At 39.9% G+C, this 18373-nt stretch overlaps 1 protein-coding gene across 4 annotated transcripts in view; it reads left to right on the forward strand.

Moving 5' to 3' along the window:
* The window catches only part of mdfic (MyoD family inhibitor domain containing), a 29364-nt gene extending 11649 nt beyond the window's left edge, over nucleotides 1–17715 (forward strand). For 2 of the 4 annotated variants that reach the window (XM_023350399.1, XM_005799092.2), the window contains exons 4-5: nucleotides 6769–7155; nucleotides 13265–17715. In XM_023350399.1, coding sequence (XP_023206167.1) covers nucleotides 6769–7155; nucleotides 13265–13515 — 638 coding nt within the window. In that variant the 3' untranslated portion in view covers nucleotides 13516–17715. Of the gene's footprint in view, nucleotides 1–6768; nucleotides 7156–12352; nucleotides 12406–12489; nucleotides 13062–13264 lie in introns of those variants that run through there. The other 2 variants (XR_002754272.1, XM_023350400.1) reach the window with 2 other exon arrangements.
* The last annotated feature ends 658 nt before the right edge of the window (nucleotides 17716–18373 follow it).

The raw sequence follows: 18373 nt of genomic DNA on the forward strand, positions 1-18373 counted from the left end.
ACATTGTCTGCCTGTAAATGAACTGACAGGGCAAGGATTGCTGGTTGATGGGCGGAATCACTTTTTCTCTTTTTTCTTTTCTTTTTTTTTTTGAATGTCTATTGGAACAAGTGACATTTCTGTTAACCCTTGTCAGGTCGCCGACCAGTTTGTGTCAACGCTGTAGAAGAGAGTTCTTGTTGGAGATCCATACCTTGCTATCTAATTTTTCTATTTAATGTCACTTTTACAGCAGACATTTCACATTTAATATTAATAAGATCCTTTTTTTTAATCTTTTTTTAAGAAATGCACTGTTCATTGGACCATGTTTGTCTTTTAGATTTGAATTATGGCAATATGACCTTAAGAGCTTTATCATCATTCATAACAAGTATCTATAACATTTAAAAATCTCTTTATTTTTTATTTAAAATCTCTTTAAATATAAGGTTTATATTTAAGGATATAAACTGTCAAACTGTTTCCAGTTTGACAGTTTGGTCAAACTGCAAACTGTTTTTGCAGTTTCACCAGCCAATTTAGACTGACCTAATCAGATTGTCATTCTCTGTTCCTAAGGATTAGAACATGTAAAGGAATGAAGAGAAACATTTCTTCTAAAATCCCTTGGCTTTGAGTTATTCCAGTTCAGGCCTCAAGATTTGTCCATAACATTTCGCAGATTTCTAAAATGTTTTTGTGTGTTTACTCAGTGTGTTTTATAGACCAAAAATGGTCTATAAATGGTCTATAGGAAAGACCTTACTCTGGAAACATTTAACAAATGCAAAGCATTTTTATCTGTCCTGTGATGGACTGACAACCAGTCCAGGGTGTCTGGTGACTATGGGAGATTGTCACCACTATCCTGCCACTTTATATCTTAAATAATAAACATGCCTGTGATTCGTTTCCTCTAACTCAGTCCCAAAAAAGGAGGATAATTGTAACAAGAACACACGGGGAGTTGTACTGTTTGTCTTCTTGTTCAAATGGAGAAAACAGCTGAGTCAAACAAAAATTGCCAGTTTTTTGTGAACGTCTCTCTTTGGAAAATCCATCATCTGTTCCAGTTCTCTTTTACATCTTTTGGTTCCTCTGATTGGGTTTTTATGTATCGTGTCTAACTTTAGCTCATTCTACTCCACTAAAAACAACTAGACTGAAATGAAAGTGATTTGGTGCTTTAAATAAAACAACAACAAAGAAACACATTTTATGTAGGTTAAAACTGATTCAAAGATAAAGTCAGATTTTTAAGGAATTGGCCAAACTTAAAAAGAGAAGGGAAAATATCTGCCTATTCCTTCTGCATCCCAAGCAGTCGGTGCATCTGTGCTTTCAAATTTTATGGGATGCTTGAACGTTGTTCCACATATTAAGTTTTTGTAGCCCATTCCTTTCAAAACCTCTTTTTTTCCAAAATAAAGAAAGTCCTTGTCTTAGAGTTTAGAAGGTCAGACAGTAAACGAGGCTTTGATACGCCCAAGGAAAATTACAATCAGAGCCCTTTTGTAATAACATTCATTGCACTATTTTTCTCTCTCTGCGTGTCCCCCTCCGCTCTCTCTGCTGCGTAATTCCCTTGGTTTTGCGTCTATAAATACGACTGGGGAAGATGTATAATTTCTAATGAGAAAATGTATCCCTTTGGATTGAAAGCAGGGGTTTTTCCACACCACTGTTTGTTAGGAGGAGAGATGATACCTCAGGCTGTTTTGGCAGCGAGCAGAGGCGGGGGTGGCAGCCGGTGGTAAGAGGAGTCTGACTAGGTCATTGCACATTTGCAAATTAGCATTTCAATCATGCAGGTATGCGGACCATTCAGGCAGAAAATATACATGTTTTTCTAATGCGTAGCATATAAAGATAAACAAGGCGCAGAGCCTGCCTGTGTGGCTCCTAACTAACAGTAAAGGTGCTCGCATATTCTATTCAGTGTAAATTCACAAAACTCGCTGCGTTGTGTAATAACGGCTATTAGGAGATGACTACAAGATCTGGATTGGGGTGTTTTATTTGGAGGGACTGATGTGACATTTGAATAACTGTATGCTGTCTATGATGGGCATTCTAATAAGCCTGAGCAAACACCTTTCGCCCGTTTCTCCCTGTCTCGGGGGCATTAATATTAAAAAGGACCAAGCTTTAGAACTGCGGATCTACTGTGATTGTTCAATCTGCTCCACGCCTTTACCTGCGACTTCTCATGCAGTGCTGTGCAAATGAGAATCTCCATATCGCCCTGTTTGACCTTTTGGGGTCTATTTTCATGCTCCCAACTATTTTAGAATGCTTGTTTATACAGCTTTGTTTCAATTGACATGTATGCGTGCATACATGTATGCATATTTCACCTTGAGCGGTGTGCTGTGTGTGTGTTAGGGCCTCCTCTTCTTCTCTCTCGCTCTCTTTTCGGTGCAGTTTCCAGCTCCCTCCTGTAGGACCTATTTTTCTGTGCCGAAAACGAGGTGTTTATACAGAATACTCGGTTTTACATACAGCACGATCCCCCCCTCCTCTCCATCCTCCCCTGCACACCCGTTCTCTTCAGGCACTCCGCCGTGTGGTCCCTGTGTGGCGCAGCCACTGAAGACTCTGTGACAAATAGCAATTATATTTGTGTGTTCTTCATGAATCCATCAAGCGCTGGCCTTTTAAAAATGCTCCCCAGATATTTGAGGCTGTCAGCTACTAGTAGCTGGGACCAAATTGGGATGCTGCTTAGACAGTCAAGAACCACTCAGCCCCTAGTTTCCCCTGTGATGTGTGTGACAGCGTGTGTAGGGGAATACCATGTTTTATTCAACTACAAACGTACACCCTCAACAGTTGTTGATGTGCTGGAAATAGGGCAGTTACAAGTCCAATTTGAAGCTTGCGTGTGTGTACGTTGCGTGCGGATGTCCAGCTCTTCCTCCAAAACATGTTGTTCCGGTGCCTGCGGTTGGGCTGTGTTCATTCAGTCATTTCAGGACTCTATTGCTTTCTTAGAAGATTGTTGGACTTATGATTTTTTTTTTTTTAACTGAACTTACAGGGATTTGTAAGTTTCGCATCTTGGTATTGGCTGTAGTAGGGATAATGTAGCTTCTTTTGCAGACCCAAAAGAAATTTTTCAAAAAAGTAACTTTAAAGGATCTTTAGATGAAATATCAGGCTATATTATTTCAAAACATATTGCCACAAAATGGAATTAGTAGAAACTTGAGTCCCAAGAGTTTTGGTATTTCAGACTCAATGAGGCTTTGCGCCTCGTTCATAACCCCAAAAGTCACAAAATACAGATTCCATGAAAACTTTGAACATGTTAAAACTGTCATATGTCACAGGAATGCTGTATTAAATGAGTTATTTGAATAGCAAAAGTATGGCATCAATAATGTCAAAAACAGTTATTTGGTATTGTATATTTCATTAAATTAATGTTCTCTGGAATATTATTATCAATGACAACATGGTTTTGTCAGTCAGGAACAAACAAAAGTGTAAAATGTAATTTCTGCTTTAGTTTCCCATTACTAGACTAAAGTGCAGAGCGAAAAGTTTTAATGGAATTCTACAGTTTTTCCTCATTTCTGCTTTTTCTCATTATCTCTTCATTTGTCTCCTGGTGACTGTACGAGTCTGTCATTGCCATCTTTGACAGTATGATCATTATTATGATCAATGATTATGAATATTGCTCCATTGTGTCCATTAATCTCAGTCTCCATTTTCAGCAGGTTAAAAATAAAAGACTGCCACTGTGTGATTACTGTCCAAACCGAGGACCTGCTACCGAATAGCAGAACTCCGCTGAGTTTAGCCACTTCTGTGGAGCTCTGCACTGTGTCTGAAACCCGACTAACCGCTTATGTACTCTACTTTTTACTTGGTGGTTTCTTAATAAGTATTTATACGTAGGCAAATTGGAAGGTTGACTTCCTGCGAAGGGAAGGCAATTATGCCTCCCAGTCTTCTTTGGCTGTTTTTGTGCATCGACGTGGGTTTGAATGTGAGGGTCCATGCGGCTGCTTCACTTAAGCTAAATAACGGGAAATGGCTGTTATTAAGCTTATTATGGCACTTTACAAATTGGATAAGAAACTGCTTTGATATAGAGATGAGTTTGTTATATTTTATTCAATACATAAAGCTTTGATATAATCTTTTTTGGTGTTGTATCCGACGTACAGGAGTTTAGTGCCGTATGTGGAATAATTAAACATTATTATGTTTAATAATAAACACGGGTTTATTTAATGTGCAGAAGTCTAAAGCCATCACTCATTTTGTTAAATTTAGCTAATTTTAAGTAAATTATGTTATAAACTGTTTGTGCAAATAAAATGTGTGAAATGGTTTTGTATCCATCCATTGCTATGTGTTTATCTGAGTTCGGCGCACGTAATTACCGGGTCCAGTAGGGGGAACTCGGGTGGCTCTTTCCCCAATGACACTCAGTTCTGGCTGGATGCTGAAATCCACCTCAACTGTCCTAAATACAGTCCTTGTGATGCAGTGACTGTATTCTATTGGTTATTGCAATGCAAAACGATGTTATATGTAATATTTACTTTTGGTATTTTGAGATCACAAATGTATGCAAAAATACCAATGAAGCTCATGTTACATTTAGTCATAGTTCAACTTCATGTGCAACATCTTCAGGTAGTTTGATAGTTTTTTAAGTTCCATAAAGCTGGAGGAAACGTCTTGAGTTCCTAATCATAATAAAGAACCAAAACGGAGAGGAAAAAAAAAGACAAAAAAGTTAATATTTGACAGGAATAAAACTTTCTGCGTAATTTGTTCTGGCAAAGGGATTTCCGTTAGATTTTATTCCATGAAAAGCCAAATACAAAAGGAAAATAAACAAAACAATCAGCAATATCACCCATAAAATTATACTTTGATTTTTTTTTTCTATGAGCCTTTGGGTTCAAACATGTTTTTCTTTGCAACAAAACACATAAATTCGAATGTGCCGTTAGTTTATTCCTCGATATATAAATAAAAAAATATTCCTCAGTCAGCTCCCAAAGCTTCGCAAACTGTGATAACACTGCGATTGCACACTGTGCTGACACTGATAAACAAGTGACTACATAAGTGGGGGGAAGAAAAGGAAAGTTACACTTATTAAAAACGTGTTAAAAGCAGCAACAGATGTACCCTCTTGTGATTCTCCTTGTTAAGAATGATTCAGTCTCTCCATACATTGTCATGGATGGGGTTCTTTTGGCTTTTTGTCTTTTGGAGATGAAAAATCCAACAACCTGGCCTTTAAATCACTGCATAATGAATTCTGTGGTGTGCCATGCAGTTGTCTAATTCAAATTGCATGGAATCCTGATCCCCAAAGTCTGTATTTGTTTATTAAAGCAGGAGGCAGACGCCTGCATGAGGAGAAGGCGAAAGCCCAGAGTGCGTATTTAATTGCTTTGTTTTACATCCACATTCACGTCCGGCCTCTCCCAGGGTGATGTGTTGTTAAAAACTGCAAGGCCCCATTCCCACACTCCTGCTCTCTTGTTAACTGTAATTGCACTTGTTGGTGAGCTGACAGAAAGAAAATAAAGATGGAAACAAATTACCAGCATCGCATTAACGTCCATGTGTGCATCCACTTAGGGAAATGTGTGGGGTTTTTTTGTTTGTTTTTTTTTTTGGGGTGAGGGGACATATGGAGGCTTGCAAAGATTTGTGTTACAACAGCTGGTAAATGTGACAGAATCTAAAGTTTAGTTGTAACGATGCCATATAGACAATGCATACAAGGCCTAAAATAAGTAAGAAGGGTTCACTCGGAGAAACTTAAAAAAAAAAGAGAGATGAATAATTCAGAAAATCTGGCAGCGTGTGCACATGTACTGTAGCTCTGATGTGCAGGGAAGCTAAAGCAGGAGTTAACTCCCAGTAGAGCTGAATGTGCAAGGTGTTCCTCTCAGTGAAATGCCACCTCCTTTCTCCTCACTCGCATCCTTCCTTTTCCTTCTTATCAGACAGGTTGCTGTCTCTTGGCTTTCTGCGACTGTCACACACGCACTTAGAAAGTCTGGTTGAGGCCATCTCTGAGCTTTCAGAGGAGAGAAGATCATTACCGTTGCAGACAGCAGCCATTTTACAAATTTGTACACTATCACAGGCTGCCTTTCCTCCTTTTTTTTCTCCTTTTTTTTTACTCTAATAATCTCTCCGTCTCACTCCGACTTAACTCACCAAGGAGCTGCTGCCACAAATGTGTTTGACTACACAGGTGGCTTTCATGATTCTTTCACATGTGAAGTTGTACGTTTCTGCTCTTCACTCGCTTTTTCGGGTTTGAAATATTAGTCACACGACTGACATTATCTTGTTAAGAGTGGTGGCAGATAAAGTGCAAGATGCAAGGAGGGCTGAAAGTTTAAGAATTTCCTAAATAGTTTAAGTTCCAGTTTATTTTTTTTAAAATTGACAATACCTATTAATAAGCATTGACATGTTAATATATGAGAATATAGCCAGGTGCCTATATTCTCATCAGCTTTCCTAAGTGGCATTGCACATTATTGCTTTAAGTTATTAAGGCAAACGAAAGTTTGAGCCATAGCAACAAAAAAAATGGCTGTATAAAATCAAGAAAACATGCTGTTATAATTCTATTATTGAATGTTGCCTTGCTGATATTAATCACAACTAAGCAATATTTTCCTGACTCTCTACTTTCCTTCATTGAACTGTGATTCAGCATCCAACATGTTGAAGCTCTGTTGAAGACAACAAAGAGCTCAAAATGACATCCTGATGTTTTATTTTCAACAGCCCAGCTGCGGTCCGAGTCTGATCTGAAACCAGCGCCTTCTGAGGAGGCAGAGCGAGAGACTGCCAAGGACCAAAATGGCTTTCCCCACAACAGCTCCGACACGCCCGCAGCGACGAACGCCAACGGAATCCACTCCGGTGCTGGCACCCCTGAGGGCACGAGGACGTGCACCTGCGGCGCCGGCATTGGGGCGAACGTGGCGGGCAGGTCGGGCCCCGGGAACGCAACAGCAACGCCACAGACAGAGCAGCCCAGGAGGCAGCCGTCCACGCCTGTGTCTCACAGGGTGCAGAGGAAGCTGAAGTCCAGCTTGTCGGTCAACAGTGACATCAGCAGACGGAGCAAAGGCAGCTCCACGGGCTCGCAGAAACCTCCTTTACCAGAGGGTTAGTAATTGGCACACTGTTGGCAATTAATGATTAAAACACAGTACTAATTCAAACTAACTTTTCTAACTCCTAATTATATAATTCTGTCTCTTCATCTCAGCTTCTGACAATCCTAATATAATTCTAACTTTGTCAGCAAAGCTTCGAGCAGCAGGGTTTAGTCAGGGAAGGTAAAGGCAATTTAGACGCTAATGATGAAAATCGACCTTATGGCCTGGTTAAACAGTTGGTGTCATTTGGTGTACAGTTTCTCACTCAATATGCCGCCAAAATTATTCTAATATTCATCAGAAATTTTGGGGGGAAAAAGAAAGTTTTCTGATTCTAAGTTTATTGGGTTTTGCTTGATGGCAGCAGTTTTATAAGCAGAAAGTTTATAAAGAAAGCATTGACCTTGTTTGCATAAAATCGACATCGATTTTTCTTCATGTAGGAAAATACAAGCCTCCTGACTCACCAGAGTTCGATAAAAGATCAGATGAGCGAAACCAAAATGGCAGGAAGATTGGGGCATTTTCTCGGAGGCTCATGAAGTAAAACTCACATCAGCTATCAATAATAAATTCTTACCTTCTCTCACCTTTTAATGATGAAGGTGGCTGACCTCTCGCATTTATCACTCCCGTCAACCAAATGACATCTTATCTCTCTCCCGTGGCTTTTATTTGCGTTAACAATAAGTCAGAGGGTGCGTTGGGCGTACGGGGAAGCCATCACTTTTGTCAGGTGAGAGGCTGAGGTGAGTCCGGTAATGAAGGCGGCTGGCCGGTCCTCTTCTGTCGGGGAGATAGGTGCGAGCGTCTAACGAGGCCTGAGAGCACGGGGTGCCTATTATAAGTCGTGACCAACCTTCTTCGGGCCCCTCACACCTCTCTGGGCCCTTTTTGGCTCTCCCCACATCCCATCAGCAACACCTTGGCCCTCATTAGCAGGGCCCTGTTGCTCCCCTCTTCAATCTATTGCATTTGGTGGCTGTGTGTTCTCCGCCACTTCAGTACGCTTCCCAGGGGATAAGCATATTTTGCTGTTTATTTTACTTATTTACAGGTCTATTTCAATAAACTGCGTTATGTTAGAGCTTACAGCTAAAGGAAACCCAAGATTCAGTTTCAGAAAATCTGAATATTACTTATTCATGCATAAAAGAAATGATTTTAGTGGAGAAATGTTATTACTCAAGTCACTGATACCCTCCACAAAGATGGTAAATCACAAATGGTTACTGCATAAACTGCAAGTTTTGAAAACGGAATCTAACTATATTAATGGATAATTAGGTGGAAGGAAAAATGTGGTTGAAAAAGCCCCACACACTAGGATAATGGCAGCCTTGAGGATTGTGAAGCAAAGTCCATTCATGAGTTTAGGAGGAGATTTACAAGGCTTGTATTTGTTCTGGAGCCAGAACATCCAGAACCACTGCAGATGTATCCACGACAACAGCTACAACTATTGGGTCGAGGTCGCCGCACCTGGAGGAACAGTGGAGAGGGTTAGAATCCAAGTTGCCATGGTACAGTGGTACAGTAATTTATGCAAGTAGCCCTGACCAAGTGTCGAGTGTGTACACTGTAGAGTACATGGATGTACTTTTCTTACTTCTTTCTACCACTGTTCTACCTTGCTTTCAAGTTTCCGGATTGTTGAAAAATACTTACATACTGCCCTTTGACCTTTATTGCCTTACCTCTCCATGGCTTGCGTCAGTAACTCAAATCAGCAGCCTTCCCCAGGATTGTGTATGTCCTAACTTTACATTTTTGTATTCAAATTGCTTATTCCAAGGCACCTTAGAGCCCTTCTGCACCTGTTGTGGAAAACAGAAATTTTGGGGGGGTTGAACTACCTGTTAGTTTTAACCATCTAAATTAATCAAAATAAATGCTTGAAATATATCCCTCTCTTGCTCCAAGTTTGAATTAAATATAAACTGTAATTTGATGAAACATAAACAAAAACTTCTGTGATTGGAAGATGATTTTAAATCGGGCTGTCAGGTCTTTAGTCGATGCATCAGAGCAAAACCCACACAACCAAAAACAAAGGCCGTACCCTCATCCTCAATTCTTCTCAAGTTTAGCTAAAATGCAACCACCAGACATGTTCTCGATGTGCCATGTTTTCCACGTCTTAATTGGTGGGAAAAAACAGAGTAGAGGAGGTGCAGGAAATAAAAAACACTAACCGCTCAACAAGTCTCATTACGGCTTTTGCGTGTTGCCTTTTTGAAGATGCCAGAGCTCTCAGTATCAATATGCTCGTTCTCAACTGTTTATTTCCCCCCGGATGGCAGCCAAGCTGTTGTTTGAATGTTTACACGGATTAACATAATCTGTTTGCCTGTGAAATTAGCCTCCTAAACAGCCCCTCTGAACACAGGAAATAAAAGGCGCGAGCTAGCAGAAGCTAGCTCTGGGGACCCTCCCGCTCTGAATGATTCTTGGCACACGCCGTTGGCTCCGGAGCCAACAACCCCGATGCTTCTGAGCAGCCGTTTAGCAGGCTGCTTTTTGCACAGCGGGGTGGGCCGTCTCAACTCTTGTTGTCTGTATATCGGTTCAGATCTCCAAGCTGCTGTGGCCTCGTTCCGAGATTCAGAGTCAACCCCCCCTTTTTTTGTCTTTCTTTTCTATTTCCTCGGATGTTTTTCTGCCTTGACTCAGTCATACATTATAAAAGGGCCGGCTTTTAAGTCGTATGTGGTGGACCTTCACCATCCGACCCACATGGTCACTGAGGCTCCCTCTCCCGCTTTCTTTTTTTTTTCTCCCTCTTTGAGGGTTTCGATGTTTTGCACAGCTTGCCGCTCCGAGGCCCATCCAGCTTGTTTTGTGTCACGCCGCTCCCCTTTATTTTTTTGATGTCAGCTTTCCACACGTCTCTTACTATTTCCTCAGAGACGCCTGGACGCCGGTTTTCGGGCTTCATCTCCACCGACTGACATTAAACAGGAGCGTTGTCAATGTGTGCTGCGCTTCAGTCTGTCCGTCGGTTGGCTTCTCTCCGTCTCTGCCCGTCTTTCTCGTGTGTTTTCTCGCCAATCTGTGCCTCACGTCCACCTCTCTTGTGTGCAATGTACGACTCTCCCCTCGTTCCCCTCCCTCCATCTCCTCCTCCTTGCTGGCTTCTGTAAGATCCAGACTAATCGCTGGTGCTGAATTATACATCCAAGTGAATAGCTGAGATGGCTGTCCACTGCTTAATGTCTGTGTACTGTTTTTGTATCATACTCAAAGTCTGCTGTTGCACTGTTGGCATGGCTATACCCTCTGGGTGTTTCAGAGTTTGTTAAGCTGAACTTTAAAGTTTTGAACTGGTTTCTTCGGAGCCCTTGCAGTTCACTGCCAGTAAACAGGAGAACGAGCCACATTTTCTGTCTGCCAAGTTCTCTGGGTGTAGATGCAGCACCCTGCAAAATATTTATACCCCTTGGACCTTTTTTCACATTTTGTCATTTTACATTCAGACGTCATTGCACTTATTTTTTCCCCCCGGCTCTTTATAGATGCATCATTTTCACATTTCTTTAAAAAAGTATTTTAAAAAACATACGTCATGAAATTCTGACAGGACTGCAGCTAACAGATTATTCTGACGATTATATAAACTGATTAACGGCACATTTTACAGATTAGAAATGCATTAAAAGATGGGATTATTTTACTGAATTTCAACCAAGTGAAGCTAAAACAAGGCGATTTTTTTAATTCTTTTTTTTTTTTTTTAATGGCCTGTTTTGAGATCTATGTACTCCAGTTAAGGATTAATCAATTGCTAAATTAGTTTACGTTTATTTAGAAAACTGATTTATCACGATTAATCCGATTATCCATTTCAGCCCTAACTTGTTGCAAGTTGCCAAGAGGTACATTTGCAACATAAACTGCATTAAGCAATTATCCTGAGGTATTACTAGTTTCCGTATAACAGATTTTCCCACCTGAGCTGTGGATCTCTAAAACTCCTCCAGAGTCGCCACAGGACGGTTTGCTTTTTGTGTTCTCTCCTTGGTGTGCCAGCTTAGGTTGCACGATGCACAAACGTTTGATGGTGTTTTAAATTTCTTCATAAACTTTAAGATATTCAGAGAACTAACTAATGAGATTAAATTATGCACAGATTTACTCGCACAAATCGAAGTACTTCCGAAGAAAATTTGTTTAATTGGATTTAATTTGGCTTTAACAGAGTAAAGGGGTTGGAAAATTTATGGTCGGCAAACATTAGTCAGATTTTTCTTCATTCAAAAAAAAGTAAAATGTATGAACCATATATATAGTTTTCCTTCCACCTCACAGTTTGTATTATGCTCCATCTGTCTGTCACTTAGAAATACCACAGATAAGCCTTAAGCTTTGTAGTTTAATGTGACAAAATGTGGGGAAACTTCAAGGGGTGTGAATACTTTGCGAGGTTCTGCGAGTTCTCATGCGTCTTCCATCACCGCCCGTGTCGAGGCCTCAGATAAGGATAATAAGATGCATTCAAACTTCAGGCGTCCACTCTGACACGTACGCAAGCTCTTCCTCGTTTCATATTCCTCTCGCTATCTTGTTTGTATCAGCCTGCGCTTCTGGTCAGCTCTGCAGCCCTCAGCACTGCAAAATTACAGGAGAGGGGCAAAAAAAAAAAATCCTTTCTACTTTGATTAATCAAACATGAACATTCAGTGGGGCTCAGTTCGCCTTCCCTGTTCTGTCCTCCACACTCTGCACCGTTTTTTTTTTTTTTTTTTTTCCCCCTCTAACCCAATCAGTAACAGGCACTTCTGACGGCTGGAGATGGGCTGATGAAAGTCATGCAAATGCAGTCTGTTTGTAATGCTATTTTTCCCCGCATCCATCCACATCATGTCTCTTTAACACTCCAAAGCAGTGGCGCGGCTCTGAACTCTGATCAAAAAAAAAAAAAAAGAGAAACAGCTGCGAGGAGTGTGTGCCAGGTTCACTTACGGAAGGACTTATAGTTCAACAACAGAACTTCTTGGAACTTCTCGAGTGCTGAAGAGAGTTGGATAGCATTAGTTTTATGCATTTATACTTTCCGTTTTGATGTATTTATTTTAATATTTTTAGATTTGTTTCCAGATAGAGAGCATTGCAAATATTTATACCCCTTGAGCTCTTTTAACAATTTGTCAAGTTGTAACCACTGACATTTCTGTGTTTTTTTTAATTGGGATTTTATGCAATAGCTGTAGCAGCGTGGAAAAGTTTGACGTTTTGCTTCAGGATTTTCTGGTTTTGGGTAAGTTTTGGAGAAAAAAAATAAGGGTGTGTAAAAATATTCCTTTCTTTTAAGTCTCCTCCTTACTTCCCTTGTTCCTTCCAGCCTTTTTATTGCCTTTCCAGCTGCTTAAAAAGCATCCCCACGGCATAATGCTGCCACCACCTCATATTGAACACGGTGGGTTCATCAAATTATCACATTAAACATCGAAACCGCTTGAATTTGAGAGAATTACTTTGTCCTCACTACTGTGTGTCCTATTGGTCAATACTTTTCAGGTTTATGAGCGTTCATGGGCAAATTTGTAACTCAAACAGGGATTCTTGATTGCAGCAACGCAACAAACTGTATCCCTGCCTCACATGCACTAAAAGTGAACGGGGAGGTTAAATGTTAATCAGTGGTCTAAGTGTTTTCAGGATTAATTCACCTATTTGGCCGAGTGAGATTCTTAGACATTGATAATCATCTTTGTTTGATCAACCCTACAGCTTGCATGATAACTCCACAATTGCTTAACAGCTCCGTTAATAAAAACTGCGGGATAGGAATTATTATTTTTTTATTTTCTTGTTTCTCACCATTCCTTCCTTCTTAGCTAAAATCACTCGTTAACCACAGACTTGCTGTGTCTCTTCTTTAGGCATACTTGTCACACTCACTTTTCACTCGTTTTCAACACTTTTTTTTTTTTTTTTTAATAAACGAAGTCAGTATTTTACTTTGGTTGTCAACAGAAAAATACTTCAATAAGTTACATAATTTTCTTTGTGTGTGTGTGTGTGTGTGTGTGTGTGTGTTTATTCACAATCCCTGTGTCACCTCACCCACCCCACCCCACCTCTTGGCACCCTGCCTGGCTGTGGCTCGCACTCAGATTGCTGCGTTCACTGCATCCTTGCCTGTCTCTTCTGCGAGTTCCTGACGCTCTGCAACATGGTGGTGGCCCAGGCCTCCTGCGGCGCGTGCACCTCCGAGGCCTGCTGCTGCTGCTGCTGCGCCGACGACATGGGCGACGACTGCAACTGCCCCTGTGACATGGACTGTGGCATCATGGACGCCTGCTGCGAGTCGTCGGATTGCCTGGAAATCTGCATGGAGTGCTGCGGCATCTGCTTCCCCACATAGGTTTGCTGGGGCCTCCGTGGCTTGGAATATAAACATGTGCATCCCAATATATAAATCATCAAAAAGTTCATTTACTTTGATCATTCGAATAAAAGCGCAACAGTTGTCAGAACCATTACGCAAACACTGATATAGTTCAAGCTGCTTTTTGTTATTGTTTATGATTATAGCTTAGAGCTAGCGCAAGCAGAAAAATTCTGTTTACTGGAACATCAGACTTGCATGCGATCAACAAATAATAGGCAGCAATTCCAATTAATAGTGTTATCAATTAACAGTGTTGACTCTAACAACAGAGTGTTGAGTCAATGTGGATAAATAGAAGGTTCAGTGGAAGGAAAAAGTGTGATAGAAAAATGGACACAGCACTCATCAATCTTGAGAGGATTACATGGGCCCACAATACCAGCTTTTTTTTTTCCTTTTCTTTTTTTTTATTGATGCATAAGTGCAACATAGCATGGAACCATGTCAATGTTGATGTGAAAAAACTCAGATTGTTTTAATAAAAAAAAAAAGAAAAAAAGATTGTTTTAATAGTGGCCCCCCAACTCTTCTGCATGGTTAGCTCTGGTCTTTCTAATTCACATCTTGACTATACCCCTGAGATTCTTTTAAGGATTTAGAGTACTTTTCTAAATAATCAAACAGTTACACCAGGGTCACTCGACCCAGGTTTGGTTTCTTTCCTGTTGTGTTCAGGTGTCAAATCCCACTGAAAAATAAAATGGATGCCCACAAAAAGCTTCTCAGCAGAGAGAACCTTAAATCGACTTTGCTTCGTAATCTCTTCAAGAGCAAGATTGTCCATTTTACTTGCATCGTTTTTCTACCACACTTTTTCCTCCCACTCAACTTCCAATAAAAAATTGTTGAGTATAGCATTATGTGAACAAAGAGACTCTTTGGGGTTCAAAGGACAGAAATAAATAACTGAAATATATCACTCTGTTTGTAATCAGTCTTTATAGTGAGTTTCATCTTGAATTACAGTTATAAATGAACTTTTGGATGATATTCTAATGTATTAAGATGCACGTCTCATGGAACTGCTACCTTTGAATTCAGCAGAAACAGGGAGGTGTGTGTGAAGGAGTTGGACACTGGGCTCAACAGAATAAACAGCCCAGCAAAGACTACAAATAATTCACATTTATGAATGTGTCATGCTTTGTTAGTATGTTAACTAGTACAGAAAAGCATTATCATAGGCAGACTTCAAGCATTTCATTGTTACATAAAGATCGCTGTTCAGTTACATCTTTTTATGCCTCTGTTTAGTCTTATTGGTGATCTAAATGCATTTTGAAGATCTTGTTTCTGTTTTGTTTATTTTTTATGCCAAAAAAAAGAAAAACTTAGATTGCGATTTTAGTCCAGTCAACACTGTAAACATAAGGGTTTGTGATGGTGAATACATTCCTCATTTCATACTGTAGCCTTGTGGATTTCATTAAAACATTATCTACTGTATAGCAGATGAAACTGGTGAAAATTTTAAGTGTTTCAGGACACTTTTCTGCTACCTTCTGACACAAAACCTAAGGGTGTGATCTGGAATAATTGCATTTGCATTTCTATTTTGAGCGTTGGGGCGGGGGGGGGGAAGATAGTGGAATGAGCAGCACAAAATTGTTAATAAGCTTCGCAAAAATTATACAAAGTGCTGGAATAATTTTTTTTTTCTCTGAAGAATCTCATCTCACATCAGATTTGCAAACATTGGAAGACTGTTTTACTGGAAAAAGAAGCACTTTTTAAAAAAAATAATCATTAAAGAGTCTGACCAACAGAATATTACTCTGTACTGATATATACATGTTCAGCCTTTGTTTTCCTATGTTAGCCTGTAACAAACCTGTTTTGTCACTTGCATATGGTACAACTTTCTTTCACGATGTGTTTGTTTTTGCAATGCATTCTGCATAAATATCAAAAATCACAGATGACTAGAGTTGCCACTTGAGCAGCTTTTGGTTCTCCAGTCGTATGAGAATCAAGTGTCACAATAAAATAGTAAACTACTGCAGAGTTAAGCAGTACTCCTCTATTTTCTTCTCTGTATGTCATGATGAGTTTATAGTGAGTCACCAGCAGAGCCATTTCCTGTCTTGGAGATCCGCTTTGATGTTGTTTAAGTGATGACGCTTAACGCCGGCCCTCATTAGCACTGCTTACTAAACGGTCACAAGAAATGTCCCTTTTTAACGCCATCAAAGATGATGTGCCGTCGTGCACGGCTCGTCTTAGCAGCTCAGTGTTATGAGTACACTGGGGGTCGGATGTGCCCCTCTTCGGTGGATAATCTGCGGGAAGTAAACCTCGTTTTCATGTTTGTGACGAGCCCAAACTGCAAATGTGTTACGGGCTACAGAGTGTCAAGAAAACACGATTTAGAAAATGTGAAGAATTCATGTAACAGAAGAAACCTGGTGATATGATGAATTGTTGTAGTACACCTCTGTTATTTTGATGTCTTTTGTTTGTGCATTTCATCCTTGTGCCATTTTTTAGTTTAATAGTTTTGCACATCCTTTGATAACAAGGAGATGGTGACAGGGAAGGGCATGGCGATTTAAGTTGGAAGTTGCCTTACACAAACATCACCAATGTGATTTACTGCTTTTGTATGAGCAACGATGCTAAATTTGAAGATGTCTAACACTTTTCTTTCATTCTACAAACTGTCGTGACAGGAGAAAAGTGGCAGTTGGAAATTTAGGCAACTCCAAAGCATGACATGTCCACTTCTGTGCATCGCAGGTATGTTTATTGATGTAAAATGAGCTGTCAATTGTGCCAAACACCACCATTTTGAGTCATTTGGCTCATTTGTCTGGGCTTATTCAACAAAGAATGCTTTTGCCAAACTGTTCAAGTTTGCTATGGGAACTTTATATGTTTTTCAGGCAAAGGGAAAATAAGCAATTCTTCTCTAATAATGGGCACGCATTTACCTTAAAACCCAACAATCACCACATGCAAGAAAAATGGCAAAACCCTTCTGTTTTTAGCCCTAATTGCAGAGCAGGCCTTTTTGTTTCTTTTATTCTGCAAACTGTAGTTTGGCTTGGCAACACCATGTGCCAATTTGGTCTTAACATGCTTCTCAACCAGACAGACATTTCAGCAAACATCAAGTGGATAAACTCCAAAACAAGACTGTAGGGTTCTTACATTAAGATATCCCTGCGCTTCAAATAAATTCATTATTTCAGTCAGTGTCTGTATTATGCCAATGTCCTACGTTAGAAATAAAAACTTTTCTTATTTTGCTCTTTAGATGCCGTTTACTCCATTTTTATTGGTTCCTCGTGAGATTGCCTCCCACAGTCCTCCTGTTATCTCTGGGAGAATCCTAACATCAACATGGGTACATGCCACACAACATTCTCTGAGGTCTTACACCTCCTGCTGGTCGGGACAGCAGCCTGACCTTTACCCAACATTACTTCCTATTAACCCCTCAATTAACCTTGAGGCCAGGCCCTCTGGTGGAGAATCTGCACTTTCTATCCTCTTTTTATTTTTGCCTCATCACTTTATGCCCAGATTCGCCCTGACCCCCGAAAATTGCCGTCTTATTTCCCTAATGCGGTAGGAAAAAAATATTTCTGTCCTTAAAGTCTGTAATCATGCAGGGGTTGCACTTTCATTTTTTTTTTTTCTTACTTTGTTCCTTCTTTAAAGTGCAACTCGCAGGCTGAAAATTTCGAAAAACTCCAGGTAGAGTGCGCAATGACCTTTTCACAAAGTCTTCCAGATTTCTGCTCCTCTAATCAATCCCCCTCTGATCGCCTCGCTGTGTGCCGGATTGTAATGTCACAATTAGGGCCGCTCCATTGTTTCTGTTTTCCGTCTGGGGAGAAAGCTGGCGCTTCTCTGATCTCAAGGTCATTTCTTTTCACAGTTTTAAATAAATTATTGGCCTTCTCCTCTGTTCATCCATCCACTCCCCCCTACCGCACCCACATTCAATTGGTAGATGTGCCGTTTTTTTTTTTTGTTTTTTTTTTTTACCAGAAAATGAATGGCTCCCATCCTCAGCTATGAGAATAAATGCTGCTTTTTGTTGTTGGATATGATTAGAAAAATATGGGGAACATTAATGTTGTTTTGCTTCTCTCATTTTTGTATCAGATCTATCAGAAGAATTGTATACTAATAACATAATGATTATGTATAATGTCACTAATTAAACCAAAAAAAAGGAGAGGTGACAGTAATGTGTTTCCATCTACTTTCTCTTTTTCTGCCCAGAACATCAATTTGTTTCTGTCAGGAAAATGTGACTAATGCGCATTTTAATTATAGTTTTTCAAACCTCGTAGGTCTTTTAATTTAGAAGATCTGTAATAGTCATCATTGCCCGCCTACTATAATTGTAATTATTCATTTTGACTTTTTTCTTTTAAATATTGTTTTCAGTTGTTAAAGGTAATAATACAATAAATGTCAGCATCTTTATGAACTAGCCAAGCGCTAGGTAATACAATCAAGATGTTATGAAGTTTGAGTTAGCTCTGAGGTGAGTCTTCAGAGAGCATTTCCCATCGTACCAGAGGAGGTACCACAGTGACCAGAGTTTTCTCCAGCTGCAGCAGTTGTTTGAACTGAACTGATGATTACTATTTACCACCTTACCAGGCTGTTACTCTATAAAGGGCAGAAAAGAAAACCTTATTGTTTTGAAAATTATATTGCTCTGTGCAATAAGCACTTTAAAAGATGACAATACAAAACTGTCGTAGGATTTAAATTCCTTTTAATCAGATTCCCAGTTTGATGTCAGACTGAATTTTCTCCTGCTGCATGGAGCATAGAGTAATTTCAGACTGCTGCAACACAAAGCAATTCT

Source organism: Xiphophorus maculatus, chromosome 17, assembly GCF_002775205.1.
Source record: "Xiphophorus maculatus strain JP 163 A chromosome 17, X_maculatus-5.0-male, whole genome shotgun sequence".
Taxonomy (NCBI): domain Eukaryota; kingdom Metazoa; phylum Chordata; class Actinopteri; order Cyprinodontiformes; family Poeciliidae; genus Xiphophorus; species Xiphophorus maculatus.